The 19,558-nt window shown below is 38.9% G+C and overlaps 1 protein-coding gene across 1 annotated transcript in view; it reads left to right on the top strand.

Annotated features, from left to right (window-relative positions):
- The window catches only part of LOC140741479 (zinc finger protein 652-like), a 157,109-nt gene that overhangs the window by 74,752 nt on the left and 62,799 nt on the right, over positions 1–19,558 (top strand). The window contains 1 exon segment of the mRNA XM_073071720.1: positions 17,725–17,872. Within this exon segment, the coding sequence (XP_072927821.1) occupies positions 17,725–17,872 (148 nt within the window).

Here is a 19,558-nt window from a genome sequence, read left to right on the forward strand (position 1 = left end):
AAGGCCCTGCCCCAATGAAAGCTACAATTATTACTAAGCAATGCAATGGTTTAATTATTGAATTACATACATTTCTATATGCAATTCTATGTGTATAGAAAGATTAAAATATATACTATATACTAAGACAAACGTTTGACTAACTGATGCACTGGATAACACCGGATGCACCTGTTCCGACTTGCGTACAAATCCAACTTAAAGACTGCCTGTTCTTTAAATCCTCTCTAGATTACTTATAGTACCTAATACAATGTAAATGCTATGTAAATAGTTGTTATACTGTATTTTTTTTAAATAATGTCAAGAAAAAATAGTCTGTACGTGCTCAAACAATGAGTGCTGGAGAGAGAAATTCTGGGTTTTCCCGATCTGTGGTTGGTTGAATCCGCCCATGCGGAACCCACTGATAAGGAGGGCTGGCTGTATATTATTAGGAGTTTGAAGTGATTTGGCATGTCAACAAATACACTCAAAAACTTCAATAGTTGTATTGTAGAGAGCATTCCTACAGGCTGCATCACTGTCTGGTATGAAGGTGACATCTTCAGGTGTCTCAGAAAGGCAGCGTCCATTATTAAAGACCTCCAGCACCCAGACATACCCTTTTCTCACTGTTACCATCAGGTAGGAGGTACAAAAGTCTGAAGGCACACACTCAGTGATTCAGAAACAGCTTCTTCCCCTCTGCCATCCGATTCCTAAATGGACATTGAACCGATGAACACTACCTCACTTTTTTAATATATATTATTTCTGTTTTTGCACATCTTTTAATAATCTATTCAATATACATAATTGATTTACTTGGTTATTATTATGTTATATTATTTTTTCTCTCTCTGCTAGATTATGTATTACATTGAACTGCTGCTGCTAAGTTAACAAATTACACGTCACATGCCAGTGATAATAAACCTGATTCTGATTCTGACTACTTGCATTTCTCTTATCTCATTAGGTCCTACCTGCCATGCACCTCCTTTTTTTTTCTTAACCAGGGCCTCTATCTCTCAAACTGAGGTTCCATAAATCTGTTTTCCTTGCCTTTTATTCTGACAGGCACAGATACGCTTTGTACTCTCAAAATTTCACCTTTGAAGGCCTTCCACTTACAAAGTACACATTTGCCAGAAAGCAGTCTGTCCCAAGCTACACTTGCCAGATCCTTTCTGATACCACTAAAATTGGCCTTTCTCTTAATTTAGAATATCAACCCAAGGACTAGACCTATCCTTTTCTATAATTACTAGAAGACATAGGAGCAGAAATAGGCCATTTGGCCTATCGAGTCTGCTCTACCATTCAATCATAACTGATCCTTTTTCACTCTCCTCAGCCCCACTCAGCCTGCTTCCATAATTTTTGAAGCAGTGTCAAATCAAGAGTCTATCGATCTCTGCCTCAAATACACCCAAGTGCATGGCCTCCACAGCTGCCTGGTTTCAATGAGATCTCTCCCCCTCCTCCCTCCATCCTTCCAAATACCAGTGAGTACAGACCCAGAGCCATCGTATGATAACACTTCCTTTTTTTTTGTAATTTATTTTTTTATTGAAGTTCATCATCAAACAAACATTACCATTAGATGTATTTCAGTCATTGTACATATATATCATATAATCATATATGTCACAAATCTCCACATAGTATTTATCTGAGGTATACACTTATAGAAAAGAGTGGAAAGAAAAAAACAAGCAAAAGGAAAGAACTATGTACAAGTAGGGAGTGATTTTTTTTTTAACAACATATTGATTTGTGAGAATAAAATCAGGCCTATGAGGCACTATGTAGTTAAACCATTTTTCCCAGAATGAATCAAATTGTTCCAGCTTATGATTAACAGATGCTGTTATCTTCTCCATTTTGTATATGGGTCCATTGTAATTTCCATCCATGCATTTAAAGTTTGGATCTCCTGTGATAACTATTTCCTAGTAAGAGTCTTTTTACCAGCCACCAACAGTATATTCATTAAATATTTATCTCTTTTCAAACATTTTTTTTTTTCAAAGTTCTTGAGGTATATTCCCAAAATATATGGTCTTACTCTCTAAGGATATTTCACATTTAAAGATGTCTTGTAGGCCATTGTGTATACCCCTCCAATAGTCTTTGATAATAGGGCTGTTCCAAAAAATATGATAATGATTTGCATTTTGATTTCCACAATTTCTCCAGCAAACAGGGAGGTTACTATCATAATGTGATTTCTGAGAGGGTGTAATAAAATATCTTATCAAGTTTTTCCATCCAAACTCCCTCCATTTCTGTGAACTGGTACACTTTTATTGATACCTCCATATTATTGTCCATTTTTCCTCAGATATAATTATCCCTCCTTTCTTCTCCCATTTTTTAATGTATGAAGTCGAATGTGTTTTAAGATTTGACAACCCCTTATACATGTTTGAAATGATTCTACTACCGTTATCTGAATTATATGCTTTTCTAAGTAGCTCTATCAAGCATGTACTTGCCTTGGTTACATTTTTAATCATCCTATTAACATATTGTCGCATCTGTAAATACTGATTAAAAAATCTTGTTTTTCTATTAAGAGTTTCTCTTTAAGCATTTCAAAACTGAACAGTGTTCCTTCTTTCATTATATTGCAAAGAACTGTTATTCCTTTAGCTGTCCAGGCCTTAAATCTAGCATCCAGATTATTCAGTGTGAAATCCGAGTCATATACACACCATTTAAGAAATGCAATATCTCTGTCTAGATTATGTTCTTTTATAGTAGTTTTCCATATTCTAAGAGTCAATTTCACCCATGGGTTATCAATAGTATTTATGTACCTTTGCAGGTCGTTATCAGCCAAAGTTGCTTGTATGGGGATGGGAAGTACCCGCTCCTCAATGTTTTTCCATTGAGCGTCATATGATGGGTTGCACCAACATATCACAGCTCTCAACTGTGCTGCAAAATAATAATCTCTAAGAGAAGGTAGGCCCCATCCCCCCTTTTCCTTTACTAATTGCAAAGTTTTGAGACAAACTCTAGGCCTTTTACCCTGCCAAATATACCTTGATAACATCTTGTTCTATTCATTGAATTGATTTTGATTAATTTCTATTGGTAGGGTCTGAAAGAGATATAACAGTCTGGGCAGTATATTCATGTTAATAGACTCAATCCTTGAACTGAGACTGAAAAAAGGAATCAGGTTCCATCTTGCCATAACTTACTTAATTTTTTTATATAAAGGCTGATAATTACATTCTGCTAATTTTGCCAAATCTTTTGGCATAATGATGCCCAAATATTTGAAAGACTCTGTGTGCCATGCCCAGGGGTATCGACTTTCAATTTCTCTTGGTGGGCTGTAGTAATATGAAAGTAATTGGGTTTTATCTACATTGGTCTTGTATCCTGATAATTGACCATATTGTTCAAAGGATTGCATCAATTTAGGCAGAGTATGTTGGTTGCCCTAGATAGATCAAAATGTCATCCGCATAACAAGCCAATTTATGCTCTGTCCCTTTAATAGTAATTCCCCTGATATCTTCATTTTGTCTGATGTATTGAGCTAATGGTTTCAGATATAGCGCAAAGAGTAGTGGTGACCATGCACAACCCTGTCTCGTGCCCCTTTCTAGGGTGAGACTATTTGATAAATATCCATTGATTTTAATCCTAGCAGTAGGATTGTCATATAGTGTCTGTACAGTTTTAATAATTGTGTCTTGGAAACCAAGTCTATGTAAAACTCTGTAAAGAAAATTCCAATTAACTGAATCAAATGCCTTTTCAGCGTCCACGCTTATCACTATTGCTTCGATTTTATTTTTTTGTATGTGATCCATAATGTGAAGTGTCCTTCGTATATTGTCTTGAGTCTGGCGTTGTCGTATAAAACCTGTCTGATCATTACGTATCAGTATGGGTAGAAACTCCTCTAATCGTTTGGTCATGATGGAGGTAAATAATCTATAAATCTACATTAAGATCGGATATTAGTCTAAATGACCCGTATTCCATTTTATCCTTGCCTTCTTTTGGGATAGCTGAGATTATCGCTTCCTTCCAACTGGGTGGCATTTGTGCCTTTTTTTTTAGAGCCCAGTTCACTGTGGGGAGTAAAACAAGAATTAACTCATTTTTAAATTCTTTGTACCACTCTGCTGTATACCCATCTGATCCTGGTGACTTGCTTAATTTAAGCCTACTAATTACAGCTTTTAATTCAACTTCAGTTATGTCAGCAGTCATCGTTCTATTTTGTTCTTCGCTTAAAGTGGGTAACTCTAGAGAATTCAAGAAGCTGTCAGTTTGGGTTATGCTTCCCCCTGGAACTTTGGAATATAGAGTTTTGTAAAACTCTTCAAAAGCTTCTTGAATTTCACTTAGCTTATTTTTTTTTATCATTTTTGTTGTTGGATCCCTAATTCTATGAATTGTATTTTCTGCTATCTTTTTTTTTCAGTTTCCACGCCAGTATTTTCATAGATTTCGATCCACTTTCATAATGTCTCTGTTTCAGAAACATTAAATTTTTCTTGATTTCTTGCTATTAATTTCATTCCTAACTTTCTTAATTTCCTCTAATGTATCCTGTGCCAAATTCAATTTGTGTTTTTCTCGAGCTCCTTTAGCCTATTTTGTAATTCCTCTAATGTTTTATTCCTTACTTTTTTCTTATATGAAGATATCGCTATAATTTTCTCTCTTAAAACAGCCTTCAGAGTATCCCATAAAATGGGAGGTGAAACCTCTCCATTATCATTAAATTCTAAGTAGAGACCAATTTCTTATTTCATTTGTTCCTTAAAGTACAGATCATTGAGTAGACTTGCATTTAGTTTCCAAATAGCATTCTTTGGTTGTAGGTCAAAATCAACAGATAAATATATAGGTGCATGGTCACTTACATCTATTGTCCCAATTCCACAGGTGTTTATTTTGTCTTTGTCTTCTCCAAATGTTATGAAATAGTCTATTCTTGTACATACAGAATGGGGAGCAGAATAATGAGTGTAATCCCTTCTGTCGGGGAAAAGGTCCCTCCATATATCAATTAAACCAACATCCTCAAAAAGTGTATTAACTTTCTTATATAAGGATATTGTTTCATAGGTTTTTCTATTGAAAGAGTCTAACTTTGGTTATAATTGTAAATTTAAGTCTCCCCCACATATCAGATAATACCAGTAATTTTCTGAAAGAAACCAATATCACTTCCCGGGGTGCATATATATTCAATAGAGTAATTGAATTTATATAACCATATAACAATTACAGCACAGCAACAGGCCATCTCGGCCCTTCTAGTCCGTGCCGAACGCTTACTCTCACCTAGTCCCACTGACCCGCACTCAGCCCATAACCCTCCATTCCTTTCCCGTCCATATACCTATCCAATTTTACTTTAAATGACAATACCGAACCTGCCTCTACCACTTCTACTGGAAGCTCGTTCCACACAGCTACCACTCTCTGAGTAAAGAAATTCCCCCTAGTGTTACCCTTAAACTTTTGCCCCCTAATTCAAACTCATGTCCTCTTGTTTGAATCTCCCCTACTCTCAATGGAAAAAGCCTATCCACATCAACTCTATCTATCCCCCTCATAATTTTAAATACCTCTTTCACGTCCCCCCTCAACCTTCTATGCTCCAAAGAATGAAGACCTAACTTATTCAATCTTTCCCTGTAACTTGGGTGCTGAATCCCAGGTAACATTCTAGTAAATCTTCTCTGTACTCTCTCTATTTTGTTGACATCTTTCCGATAATTTGGTGACCAGAACTGTACACAGTACTGCAAATTCAGCCTTACCAATGCCTTGTACAACTTTAACATTACATCCCAACTCCTATACTCAATGCTCTGATTTATAAAGGCCAGCATACCAAAAGCTTTCTTCACCACCCTATCCACATGAGATTCCACCTTCAGGGAACTATGCACCATTATTCTTAGATCACTCTGTTCTACTGCATTCCTCAATGCCCTACCACTTACCGTGCATGTCCTATTTTGATTAGTCCTACCAAAATGTAGCACCCCACACTTATCAGCATTAAACTCCATCTGCCATCTTTCAGCCCACTCTTCTAATTGGCCTAAATCTCTCTGCAAGCTTTGAAAACCTACTTCATTATCCACAACATCACCTACCTTAGTATCATCTGCATACTTACTAATCCAATTTACCACCCCATCATCCAGATCATTAATGTATATGACAAACAACACTGGACCCAGTACAGATCCCTGAGGCACACCACTAGTCATTGGCCTCCAACCTGACAAACAGTTATCCAGCACTACTGACGAAGGGTCTCAGCCCGAAACGTCGACAGTGCTTCTTCCTATAGATGCTGCCTGACCTGCTGCGTTCCACCAGCATTCTGTGTGTGTTGCTTGAATTTCCAGCTTCTGCAGATTTCCTCGTGTTTCTCGTATCCACCACTACTCTCTGGCATCTCACATCCAGCCACTGCTGAATCCATGTTACTACTTCAATATTAATACCCAATGATTGAACCTTCCTAACTAACCTTCCGTGTGGAACTTTGTCAAAGGCCTTACTGAAGTCCATATAGACAACATCCACTGCTTTACCCTCGTCAACTTTCCTTGTAACCTCCTCAGAAAATTCAATAAGATTTGTCAAACATGACCTTCCACGCACAAATCCATGTTGACTGTTCCTAATCAGACCCTGTCCATCCAGATAATTATATATACCATCTCTAAGAATACTTTCCATTAATTTACCCACCACTGACATCAAACTGACAGGCCTATAATTGCTAGGTTTACTCTTAGAACCCTTTTTAAACAATGGAATCACATGAGCAATACGCCAATCCTCCAGCACCATCCCAGTTTCTAATGACATTTGAAATATTTCTGTCAGAGCCCCTGCTATTTCTACACTAACCTCCCTCAAGGTCCTAGGGAATATCCTGTCCAGACCATGGACTTATCCAGTTTTATATTCCTTAAAAGTGCCAGTACTTCCTCTTCTTTAATTATCAAAGTTTCCATAACTTCCCTACTTGTTTCCCTTACCTTACACAATTCAATACCCTTCTCCTTAGTGAATACCGAAGAAAGGAAATTGTTCAAAATCTCCCCCATCCCTTTTGACTCCACAGATAGCTGTCCACTCTGATTCTCTAAGGGACCAATTTTATCCCTCACTATCCTTCTGCTATTAATATAGCTGTAGAAACCCTTTGGATTTATTTTCACCTTGCTTGCCAAAGTAACCTTGTATCTTCTTTTAACTTTTCTAATTTCTTTCTTAAGATTCTTCTTACATTCTTTATATTCCTCGAGCATCTCATTTACTCCATGCTGCCTATATTTATTGTAGATATCTCTCTTTTTCCTAACAAAGTTTCCAATATCCCTTGAAAACCATGGCTCTCTCAAACTTTTAACCTTTCCTTTCAACCTAACAGGAACATAAAGATTCTGTACCCTCAAAATTTTACCTTTAAATGACCTCCATTTCTCTATTACATCCTTCCCATAAAACAAATTGTCCCAATCCACTCCTTCTAAATCCTTTTTCATCTCCTCAAAGTTAGCCTTTCTCCATTCATAAATCTCAAACCTGGGTCTAGTCCTATCCTTCTACATAATTATATTGAATCTAATGGCATTGTGATCACTGGACCCGAAGTGCTCCCCAACACATACCTCCGTCACCTGACCTATTTCATTCCCTAACAGAAGATCCAACACTGCCCCTTCTGTAGTTGATACCTCTATGTATTGCTGCAAAAAACTATCCTGCACACATTTTACAAACTCCAAACCATCCATCCCTTTTACAGTATGGGCTTCCCAGTCTATGTGTGGAAAATTTAAAATCTCCCACAATTACAACCCTGTGCTTACTACAAATATCTGTTATCTCCTTGCAAATTTGCTGCTCTAATTCTCATTCCCCATTAGGTGGTCTATAATACACCCCTATAAGCGTTACTACACCTTTCCCATTCCTCAGTTCCACCCAAATAGTCTCCCTAGACGAGCCCTCTAATCTATTCTGCCAGAGCACCACTGTAATATTTTCTCTGACAAGCAACGCAACACCTCCTCCTTTTGTCCCTCCGATTCTGTCAGACCGGAAGCAACAAAATCCAGCCCTCCTTATCTCCCATTCATCTGAAATACCTGCCCTCCTTATCTCCCATTTCGAATACTTTTTCAAAATTTAGCTTACTTGAGATAAGAATAGCAACTCCTTTCCTATGTCCTGATTTATATGGGGAGAAAAATGAATTAGTGAAGCCCATTCTCTTTAGTTTTCTATGCTCATTATCACTTGTGAGTTTCCTGTAAATATACTACATGGGCTTGTTCTTTTTTTCATTTTGGATAAAATTCTATTACGTTTGATTGGATTTAATAGCCCATTGACATTAAAAGAAATGAACTTTACTTTGTCCTTAGCCATCTGTATTTATCTGTCAATGTATCATTGAAATTAGCAGAATAAAACTTGATTGATCTACTCCCTGAACAAATAAGAACCAAGAAATGCAAATAATAATAACAGAAATGGCAACGAACGTGTGATTCCAAGGCTGAGGTCTCTAGTAGATGACCCTGGGTTGAGCTAGAGGAACTGTCTGGCTGTGGGGGATAACCCCTCCTACTTGTGAGTTGAGGGCCCCCATTGCAGTATTCATAAAAGTCAGTGAACAAATCCATTACACAGAAAAGATATCCCTTTGTACTCCTCCTACACATACTCACGCACACACTCACACTGTCATTTTGGTGGGGGAAAAGGAGTAAGTGAGTAATATAAAATCGACATTATAATAAGTATTTCTCGAGATTGGTATATCACCATCTACTTTTGCTTCTGTTTAGCTTCTCAACATTTTTAAAGTTAGCCAAACCTTATGGCTGTTCTGGAGGGGGTGAGGGCTGTCTTTGGAAAACTCTCAGTCTCTTCCTGATGTACTTCTCTCGCCCTCCTCCAGTCTCCTGCTTTCTCGATTCTCACACTATTTCCTAAGCAGAGCGGGATAATTCCTCTGCCAAGCTTTCTCTTGGTTTGATCACGCTGATGGGCAACCCTCTGGCCTTCATGTCTGTAGTCGCCTCTTCCACTGTGATACAGTTGGATCCCATCTTGATAAAACACTCAAAGTTTAGCAGGGTACCGAGTTTGAAATCTAAACCTTTCCTGCTTTAGTATTCGCTTTACTTCAGAGTATTCTTTATGTTTCTGCAGGACCGCAGGGGGGTAATCTTGATCGAAATATATTAATTTATCGTCTAAAAACACCCTCTTCTTACCCCAGGCCCTTCGTAGAATCTCCACCTTAGTAATATATCGAAGGAATTTAATTACTATTGAGCGTGGCTGATCCTGCCTCAGCTAGGATGATCGCATAATTTTCAATTTCCAGCTCCATAGTCGAGGGAAGCTCCAGTGCATCCCGCAGCAACTTTCCTACAAACTCCATCATAGACAAATCCTCCGCTCCTTCGGGAACATTGTATATCTTGATATTTTTCCGCTGTGATCTTCCCTCCAGGGCAAGCAGTTTACCTTTTTGTTGATTTAATATTTTTATCGTCTTACTTAGCATCTATTCCACATTTTGCATGCGATCTTCCACCTTCTCAATTCGAGTCTCTGCCACCACTATTTTGTGATTGACGTTGGCGAGCTCTGACTTAATATCATGCAGCTGCTGTTTTATATCTTTTTGGAACTCCCGTATCTCTTTCAAAATTTTGATCATATTTGCTGCTTCTCCTGAACGAGGCCCATCGTCAGCCTCGCTAGCATGCGGTCGGGTAGGAAAGCCGCTCACTGCACCCGTCTCGTCCACAGACTGTGTGTGTGTGTGTGTGTGTGTGTGTGTGTGTGTGTGTGTGTGTGTGTGTGTGTGTGTGTGTGTGTGTGTGTGTGTGTGTGTGTGTGTGTGTGTGTGTGTGTGTGTGTGTGTGTGTGTGTGTGTGTGTGTGTTCCTTTCACCTTTGCTCTCTAGTATTTGACATTTCCATCCTAAAGGAAAATACTTTCTCTACCCATCTATGCCTCTCATAATTTTGTATACTCTCATTACCATCCTCCTCTGACACTTTAAAGAGAACAATCAAGCTTGTCTACCCTTTCTAGCTTAATACATTCAAATCCTGGCAAGGTGTCTGTGAACCTCTTTAACCTTTCCAAGGCCTTCACATAGTGTTATGACCAGAACGGCACACAACTACATTATTGTTTCAAGTTATTAATTCACCTGTAATGTTTGTTCACTGCTGATTTTCAGTCCCTAAACTCTCTTTCCTCTATCATATTCCTTCAATCTGACCCAGCACTTCCATGATCTTGATTTCACTCCACTTATGTCCTAAATTAGTTTGAATTAGTTCCATATTAGATTCCAATTAATTCTATATATCTGAGGTCTCACTGTTTGTCAAAAATCATATGGCCTTTATTTTCAGGATGAGATGATGAATTGGGAAGTTCATGGACTGTATTGGGTGGTTTCTATCTGGCAAAAATGGTGAAAGCATGAGTCCTGACGAAGGGTCTCGGCCCGAAACGTCGACATCGCTTCTCCCTATAGATGCTGCCTCGCCTGCTGTGTTCTACCAGCATTTTGTGTGTGTTGTTGTTGAAAGCATGAGTTATTGTTATTGTTCATTGTGTAGTTATTCTGAGGTTTTTTGCGGATATGATAGGGTCTTTTAAGAGACTTTTGGATAAATACATGGAGCTTAGAAAAATAGAGGGCTATGGGTAACCCTAGTAATTTCTAAGGTAGGGACATGTTCGGTACAACTTTGTGGGCCGAAGGGCCTGTATTGTGCTGTAGGTTTTCTATGTTTCTAAATGTTTCCAGGCCTACGTAATACCTGTGCCTTCCTGTGACCTCTTGTAACCACATTGTTGTATGATCTCTTGTATGATCTCTCCTGCTTTGCATTTGTAACCAACAGAAATTTTCCTATTTGTTCTCTTGGAATCTAATTCTGCATTTGGTCAGTTGGACATTTGAAGAATAATAAAATTTGTCTTTTTAAATAATATCCCTTTATAACTTGGAGTCAGTAAAAAAAAATTACTTTGTGCTTCTGGCTTAGGACAAACTGGCTTTTTTTTTCTCAGTGGCAATTAGCAAATTGAGGTTGCATAAATACCAAGAAACTAAATGTGAAACTTGATTTCTTGATGTGAAGTTTTATTACTTCGTTCATATTCTTTAAATCCATGTGTTACAAAACCAGTTTGGCTAATTATTATTTTCAGTTTGGGATAGTACGTTGACTAATTGTAAATTGCAAAAAGATACTTAACATAAGATTAAGATTAGCTAATTTTATTTTGTGTTAAAGTATCTTTTTGCAATTAGTCAATGTACAATCCTAAACATACAGTGAAATGTATTTTGTGTTAACGATCAACACAGTCTGAGGGCATCCTCGGGAAAAGCCTGTAAATGTCACCAAGCTTCTGGCACCAACATAGCATGCCCACGGCTTGCTAACCCTACCCTGTATATCTTTGGAATGTGGAAAGAAACTGGAGCACCTGGAAAAAACCTACGCAGTCACATGTAAGCTCCTTACAGACAGCGGTGGGAATTGAACACTGATTGTTGTTGCTGCTACCATGAGCAGTACTTGCTCATTTTAGTTTAATATGAACAGTTAGATGAGTTTTGATTTCATTGTTTCACCTTAAAGTTGTAATGACCTTCAATAATGCTTAAAACAAGAGAGTTAGCACATAGAGTTGAATAAATGATAGCACATTTGTCACCTTGCTTTAAAAGTCCACTGTAGATGTATGCACTCATGTACTCTAAAGCTAGTTTCAGAGAGTAAATCAACAGGAAAAACAGGGCGTAGGTTAAGTCTGAAACTGTACCTATAAACATACAAAATAGGAACAAGAATAGGCCTTGACTGATTATAACCTAATATCCATGTTCCTGTCTATCCATGTAACTTTTCAACCTCTTGCTTATCAAATATCTACCCGATTCTATTTAAAAAATTAAAAGATCATTTCCACCTCCCTTTCAGAAGGAGAGTACAAAAATACACAAACCTCAGAGAAAAAAAAAATCACTTTACCTCCTATCTTAATGATTTTAACAATGATTTCTAGTTCTAGCTTCTCCCACAAAATAAACCATCCTCTCCACATGAAGACATTAAGAGACTGCAGATGCTGGAAATCTGGAGCAACACACACAAAACACTGGAGAAGTTCAGCAGGTCATGCTGCATCAATGGAGGGAAATGAAGAGTTGATGTTTTGAGCTAAGACCATTCACAGTAAAATTAAATTGGTCAGATCCTTCTCCACTCATTTTACTTATCAATATCCCTTTGACACTTCTTCATGTACTCTTCGCAGTCTAGTTTTCTATTTATCACCTTATCAGCAGCAAATTTAGAAACTGCATGCATGGTTTCATTAAAGTTACCAATAAAAGTCATGATTGAAGTCCCTCACTGATCACTGTGGCACACCACTTCTTTTCATTTTCCTGCTTAGCTGATCTTCTAATCCAGCAATATGTTTATTCCTACACCTTGAATATTTTCTGCAATAATCTTGGATGCAGAAAATAGATTTTCAGAGAGCATTTTGAGTACAGTACATCCACTGATTCCCCTTTATTGATAGCACATCTTGCTTGAAAAAATTCCAATACAAGATCATTAATCAAATTTTGAATGGTCTTGATTCAAGCAGACATATTGAACAGAACGCTGGGTTCTTCAGCTAGAGAGAATTATGATCATGGAACTGCAAAGTCATTTGTTGGAGGCAATGGAACAAAGCCTCCCAACTATTGCTGTTCTATTAATTACAGAATTATTAATGCAGAGAAAAAGGTAAATAAATATTTCTGAAATTGTTATTTATTTTGAATGTATTATTTTCAAATGATTTCTTTCAAACACTTATTCTTCCTGTAATATATAATTCTCCGTAACTTCCGCCAGCTCCAACGGGATCCCACTACCAAGCACATCTTTCCCTCTCCCCCCTTTCGGCTTCCGCAGGGATCGCTCCCTACACGTCTCCCTTGTCCATTCGTCCCCCACATCCCTTCCCACCGATCTCCCTCCTGGCACTTATCCTTGTAAGTGGAACATGTGCTACACCAGCCCTTACACTTCCTCCCTCACCACCATTCAGGGCCCCAGACAGTCCTTCCAGGTGAGGTGATACTTCACCTGTGAGTTGGCCGGTGTGGTATACTGCATCCGGTGCTCCTGGTGTGGCCTCTTATATATTGGTGAGACCCGATGCAGACTGGGAGACCGTTTTGCTGAACACCTACGCTCTGTCCGCCAGAGAAAGCAGGATCTCCCAGTGGCCACACATTTTAATTCCATGTCCCATTCCCATTCTGGTATGTCTACTGTCAAGATTAAGCCACACTCAGGTTGGAGGAACAACAGCTTATATTCTGTCTGGGTAGCCTCCAACCTGATGGCATGAACATTGATTTCTCTAACTTACGTTAATGCTCCTCCACCCCTTCTTACCCCATCCCTTATTTATTTATTCCCCCCTCCTTATTTTTCTCTTTCTGCCCCTTTCACAATCACTCCTTGCCTGTTCTCCATCTCCCTGTGGTGCTCCCCTCCCCCTTTCTTCCTCCCGTCCCATGATCCCTTTCCCTTCTCCAGCTGTGTATCCCTTTTGCCAATCACCTTTCCAGCTCTTAGCTTCACCCCTCCCCCTCCTGTCTTCTCCTATCTTTTTGGATTTCCCCTCCCCCTCCTTTCAAATCTCTTACTATCTTTTTTCAGTTAGTCCTGACAAAGGGTCTCGGCCCGAAAAGTCAACAGTGCTTCTTCCTATAGATGCTGTCTGGCCTGCTACGTTCCACCGGCATTTTGTGTATGTTGCTTGAATTTCCAGCATCTGCAGATTTCTTTCTGTCATCAGATTTTGAATGTTCCATGAATACTAGCTCACTATTCCTCTTTTTGTATTTATTTATTCATTAATTGTAACATAGTCATTTCTGTCATCCTCTATTGCTGCCACAAAACAACAAATTTCATCATATGTCAGTGATAATATCTCTGATTCTATTAATCATTTCTTGGCTGCTATTATTTTTAACTGCAGTTAATGTGTATTTCCTGCAGATGGCATATGAATTCAGCTAATCAAGTTACTGATTTAAATATGAAGTCTCACCCAAAGTAATCAGGTTTCAACCAACTTGTGTTGAGCTCTAGTTCCTGCTTTTCCTGGTTGAGTTGTCCATTGGTTAACTGGTGGTTTGCTTCTGGTTGAGTGAAATTATTTCAAAAATAACATATGACATTGGAAACACAAACTGCAGATGCTGGTAAGCTGCAGCAAGACACAAAGAAGTTGGTGGTATTCATTGGATCAGGTGGCATCTATGGAGGTAACTACTGAAGTTTTGTGTCAGGACCCTTCTTCAGTCCTCGCTCTCCATTTCCCGCCATAAGCACTGCCTGACCTTCTGAGTTCTTCCAGCTCTTTTGTGTGTTGCTGTATGTGACATTAGAAGTTTTGAACATAGTGAATTTGTTAAGTTGATACTTGTAGAATAACAAAACTGTTATTGCTTGGTTGACAAATGAAACCAGTTGTTGAAGCCACTCCACACCAAATTAGTCTTTCTAAATAAATAGGTGACTAAAACCTGTGAAATAGCAGCAAATAGAATGATGATTCATTCTGATCTAATGTATTGTTTCAGAAAATTATGTACTTTGTACTTTTAACTATAACTGGGGCTTCTAAGTTCAGAAGCAAGCAGTATCATATGTGGAAGAGGTTGTACAATATACTTTGAAAACATGGAAACCCTGGAATGGATATAGATTTTTCTGCTTGTTTGGTTTCGCTTCTTCATCATGACTGGATTTCCATTTATCTTAGACTCCCAACTGATCAAAAATAAGGTTCAAGATAACAAATATATTTAATGTAAATGGAGAATCAGGTTTACATGTTTTGTGTTTATTTAGTTGCTTAATGAATCAACGGAAATATATTCTTCACTTTGATCACTATTGAACCACAGTATTGATATATTAATTCATAGAGTTACACATCACTGAAGGAAGCTCTTTGGCTCACTGCTAATACCATCCCAGTACCTATCTATTTGAATCCCATTCATAATCACTTCATCTGTAGCATTCTATGCCTTGGCATTTTAAGTGCTCATCTAAATTGTTTTAAAATGTGAGAGTATCTGTGTTCTCAGACAGAACCACCATCTGGTGAAAAGATTTTATTTCACATTTCCTCTTGCTTCTCACCTTAAATCTAACCCTCTGTTTGTAGGCATCTGTTTTGGAGAAAAGTTTAGAATGGGAATATGTCATTCATCACCTTGAGACCATTTTCAATGCAAATAGGGCTGGCCTATATTTAAATCCTGTAATCTAAAAGTGCAGAGAGCAATGATGAGACATGTTGGTGGTTGCTTACTGCGGAATTTTGAAAGTGTTTCTTTTCTTAAAAGTGCATGAGCAGCTGTCATTATCTATCAGTAGTCTCCCTCTGGCTGTAAGTATTTTTTGAGTACCCAAGTAATCTCATAGAAATATAGAAAACCTACAGCACAATACAGGCCCTTCAGCCCACAAAGTTGTGCCGAACATGTCCCTACATTAGAAATTACTAGGCTTACCCAGAGCCCTCTGTTTTTCTAAGCTCCATGTACCTATCAAAAAGTCTCTTAAAAGACCCTGTCATATCTGCCTCCACCACCGCTGCTGGCAGCTCATTCCATGCCCTCACCACTTTCTGCATTTATAATAAAAAAAACACTTAACCCTGTAAACCTGTGCCCTCTTGTGGAAGCCATTTCAGCCCTGGGAAAAAGCCTCTGACTATCCACACAATCAATGCCTCTCATCATCTTGTACAACTCTATCAGGTCACCTCTCATCCTCCGTCGCTCCAAGGAGAAAAGGCCAAGTTCACTCAACCTATTCTCATAAGACATGCTCCCCAATCCAGGCAACATCCTTGTAAATCTCCTCTGCACCCTTTCTATGGCTTCCACATCCTTCCTGTAGTGAGGCGACCAGAACTGAGCACAGTACTCCAAGTGGGGTCTGACCAGGGTCCTATATAGCTGCAACATTACCTCTCGGCTTCTAAATTCAACCTATGGACTCGGTCCCCAAGATCCCTCTGATCCTCCACACTGCCAAGAGTCATACCATTCATGCTATATTCTGCATTATAGACTCATCAGGCCGGTGCTTATGCCGGTTTCTGTGGCATGAACCGACTAAAAGTACGAGACTCCCCCACCCCGGATAGGATGCCAGTCTATCACGAGGTTAACCACCAGCATTTTGCTGGTACCCATTTTCAGTTGGGTGGACTGGAGCAATGTGTGGTTAAGTGCCTTGTTCAAGGACACAACACGCTGCCTCGGCTTGGGCTCGAACTCACGACCTTCAGATTGCCTTAACCACTTGGCCACGTGCCACACACTCTGCCAAGAGTCTTACCATTAATATTATATTCTGTCATCATACTTGATCTACCAAAATGAACCACTTCACACTTATCTGGGTTGAACTCCATCTGCCACTTCTTAGCCCAGTTTTGCATCCTAACAATGTCCTCCTGCAACCTCTGACAGCCCTCCACACTATCCACAACACCTCCAACCTTTATGTCATCAGCAAACATACTAACCCATCCCTCCACTTCTTCATCCAGGTCATTTATAAAAATCACGAAGAGTAAGGGTCCCGAAACACATCCCTGAGGTACACCACTGGTCACCGACTTCCATGCAGGATATGACCCATCTACAACCACTCTTTGCCTTGTGTGGGCAAGCCAGTTCTGGATCCACAAAGCAATGTTCCTTTGGATCCCATGCCTCCTTACTTTCTCAATAAGCCTCGCATGGGGTACCTTACCAAATGCCTTGCTGAAATCCATATACACTACATCTACTGCTCTTCCTTCATCAATGTGTTTAGACACATCCTCAAAAAATTAAATCAGGCTTGTAAGGCATGACCTGCCTTTGACAAAGTCATGCTGGCTACTCCCAATCATATTATACCTCTCCAAATGTTCATAACTCCTGCCTCTCAGAATTTTCTCCATCAACTTACCAACCACTGAGGTAAGACTCACTGGTCTATAAATTCCTGTGCTATCTCTACTCCCTTTCTTGAATAAAGGAACAACTTCCGCAACCCTCCAATCCTCCGGAACCACTCCCATCCCCATTGATGATGCAAAGATCATCGCCAGAGGCTCAGCAATCTCCTCCCTCGCCTCCTCTAGTAGCCTAGGGTACATCTCATCTGGTCCCAGCCACTTATCCAACTTGATGCTTTCCAAAAGCTTCAGCACATCCCCTTTCTTAATATGTACATGCTCAAGCTTTTCAGTCTGCTGCAAGTCATCACTACAATCACCAAGATCCTTTTCCATAGTGAATACTGAAGTAAAGTGTTCATTAAGTACCTCTGCTATTTCCTCTGGTTCCATACACACTTTTCCACTGTCACACTTGATAGGTCCTATTCTTTCATGTCTCATTAGTCAAAAGGATGAAGTGCTAGAGGGCTCCACTGTTTGTGGTCTTTTTTACTGTAGGATGAATTGCTGAATTTGATGAAGTGGGGGAGGGAGTTGGCATTTAGTATCCCATAGTATGTTTCACCTAGTTAAACACACAACATTATATAGAATATTTAAAATGTTCCTATTTTTCCCTAGTGTGTTTCCTGTGGAAAATGTTTCAAGAAACTGTGGTCTCTGCATGAACATATCAAAGTTGTCCATGGCTTTGCTGAAAAGAAATTCTCCTGTGAGATTTGTGAGAAGAAATTCTACACAATGGCTCATGTTCGAAAACACATGGTTGGTAAGTTGAAAATATGAGTACACTGCCTTTTAATTGCCTCCCTTGTTACTGGGTTAGTGTGCCCAGAATTTCCTTTAACATTTATGGAAGTGTCTTACAGCAAAGATTAAACAACTTAAGGAGAAACACAGCAAAATACCTGAAGTTGCTAATGCATTCTACATATTGAAACCATTTTTCTAAAAATATGCTCTTGCTGTTCCTTTCCACTACCGCCTTCAGAAGTTGTTACATTTTATAGGGAAAGTGGTATTTCTTTACGATTAAATTATTGGGCTTCCAGCAGGTATTGATTATAACCAAGATCCTTTTTGGTATTTCTTTATCCTTGGTAAAATTATTATAATTAGTTTGTGTACAGAATGGTGACAAGTTCAAAATTTAATCTTTTAGGCTTATTTTCTTCACAGCACTTACCATGCGTCTCTTCTTTAAGTTCATTGGCCTGAACTGAGAGCTGTACTTATGGTGTGATCTGACCAGAGCACTGGGAAAATCAGACATGACTATTTTAGCCTTGTGATTCAATATTTTTCCTTTATTGCTACCTTTAAATTATTGGAACACACGATACTTCTTAAGACTTCACTCTCTTTCAGTATCATTCATAGCTATTGAGTACGTGTTTTTTTTTCAATTGAGAAAAATCTGAAGAGCTGGAGTGCAATCAGCAATTCTGTCTTTAACATCTTGCTGCATCTTTGTATAAAATTTTGAAAGTTGCATGGGAAATGTAGGCAACTGTAAGGATCTTTGTTTTGAGAAACTTTATAGTGGAGAGTGAAGAAAATTATCAGGATCTAAATTGACAGTATATGATCCAAAATTTGTGGTTTGTGATGAGCTGAGCAAACTCACAGCTGACCTCTTCAGAAGGATGATAATTAACTCATGCTATCACATCTGAACCACTGCCACCTGCACAGTGAGAACTTGCTGAGGGATGCAAACTCCATCTGTCACAGTGAGATTCTGTATGGTGGTGGGTGGACAAGGAGGAGAGGGTTGGTGAAGCCTTCAACTAAGTTTCTTCTCCCAACCTTCTTTGCTTAGCTTGCCAAAAAAAATCAATGTCTTGAAAGTATTAATAATTAAAATATTTCAGAATCAGGTTTAATATCACTGGGATATGTCGTGAAATTTGTTAACTTAGCAGCAGTACAATGCAATATATGATGATGCAGAAAAAAATATGTAAATCAATTGCTGTGTGTGTGTGTGTGTGTGTGTACCCACACCCAGGGCATGTCCTGTGTGTTGGGGGTCCTTAATAATGGACACCATCTTTCTGAGTGTTACGATCCAGCAACAATGAATATATAATTGAGACAGGTTTTTTTATAACAAATAAAACATTTACTAAACACTGCGAAAAACAAAACCAAAAGTAAACAAACGACTAACTTAACCGGAAGTCAGCTGCTGTGCAGCAGCTTGAACAGTTCTTAAAGCGATAATGCAAAAACAGTTCTTAGAGGTAGTAATGCGAAAGTCCAAAGGTTACACAGTCGCTTGGGAGAGACTTTCCTTGAAATAACCATATAACCATATAACCATATAACAATCACAGCACGGAAACAGGCCATTCCGGCCCTCCTAGTCCGTGCCGAACTCTTAATCTCACCTAGTCCCACCTACCCGCACTCAGCCCATAACCCTCCACTCCTTTCCTATCCATATACCTAT

The sequence above is a fragment of the Hemitrygon akajei genome, chromosome 18, assembly GCF_048418815.1.
Source record: "Hemitrygon akajei chromosome 18, sHemAka1.3, whole genome shotgun sequence".
Lineage (NCBI taxonomy): Eukaryota > Metazoa > Chordata > Chondrichthyes > Myliobatiformes > Dasyatidae > Hemitrygon > Hemitrygon akajei.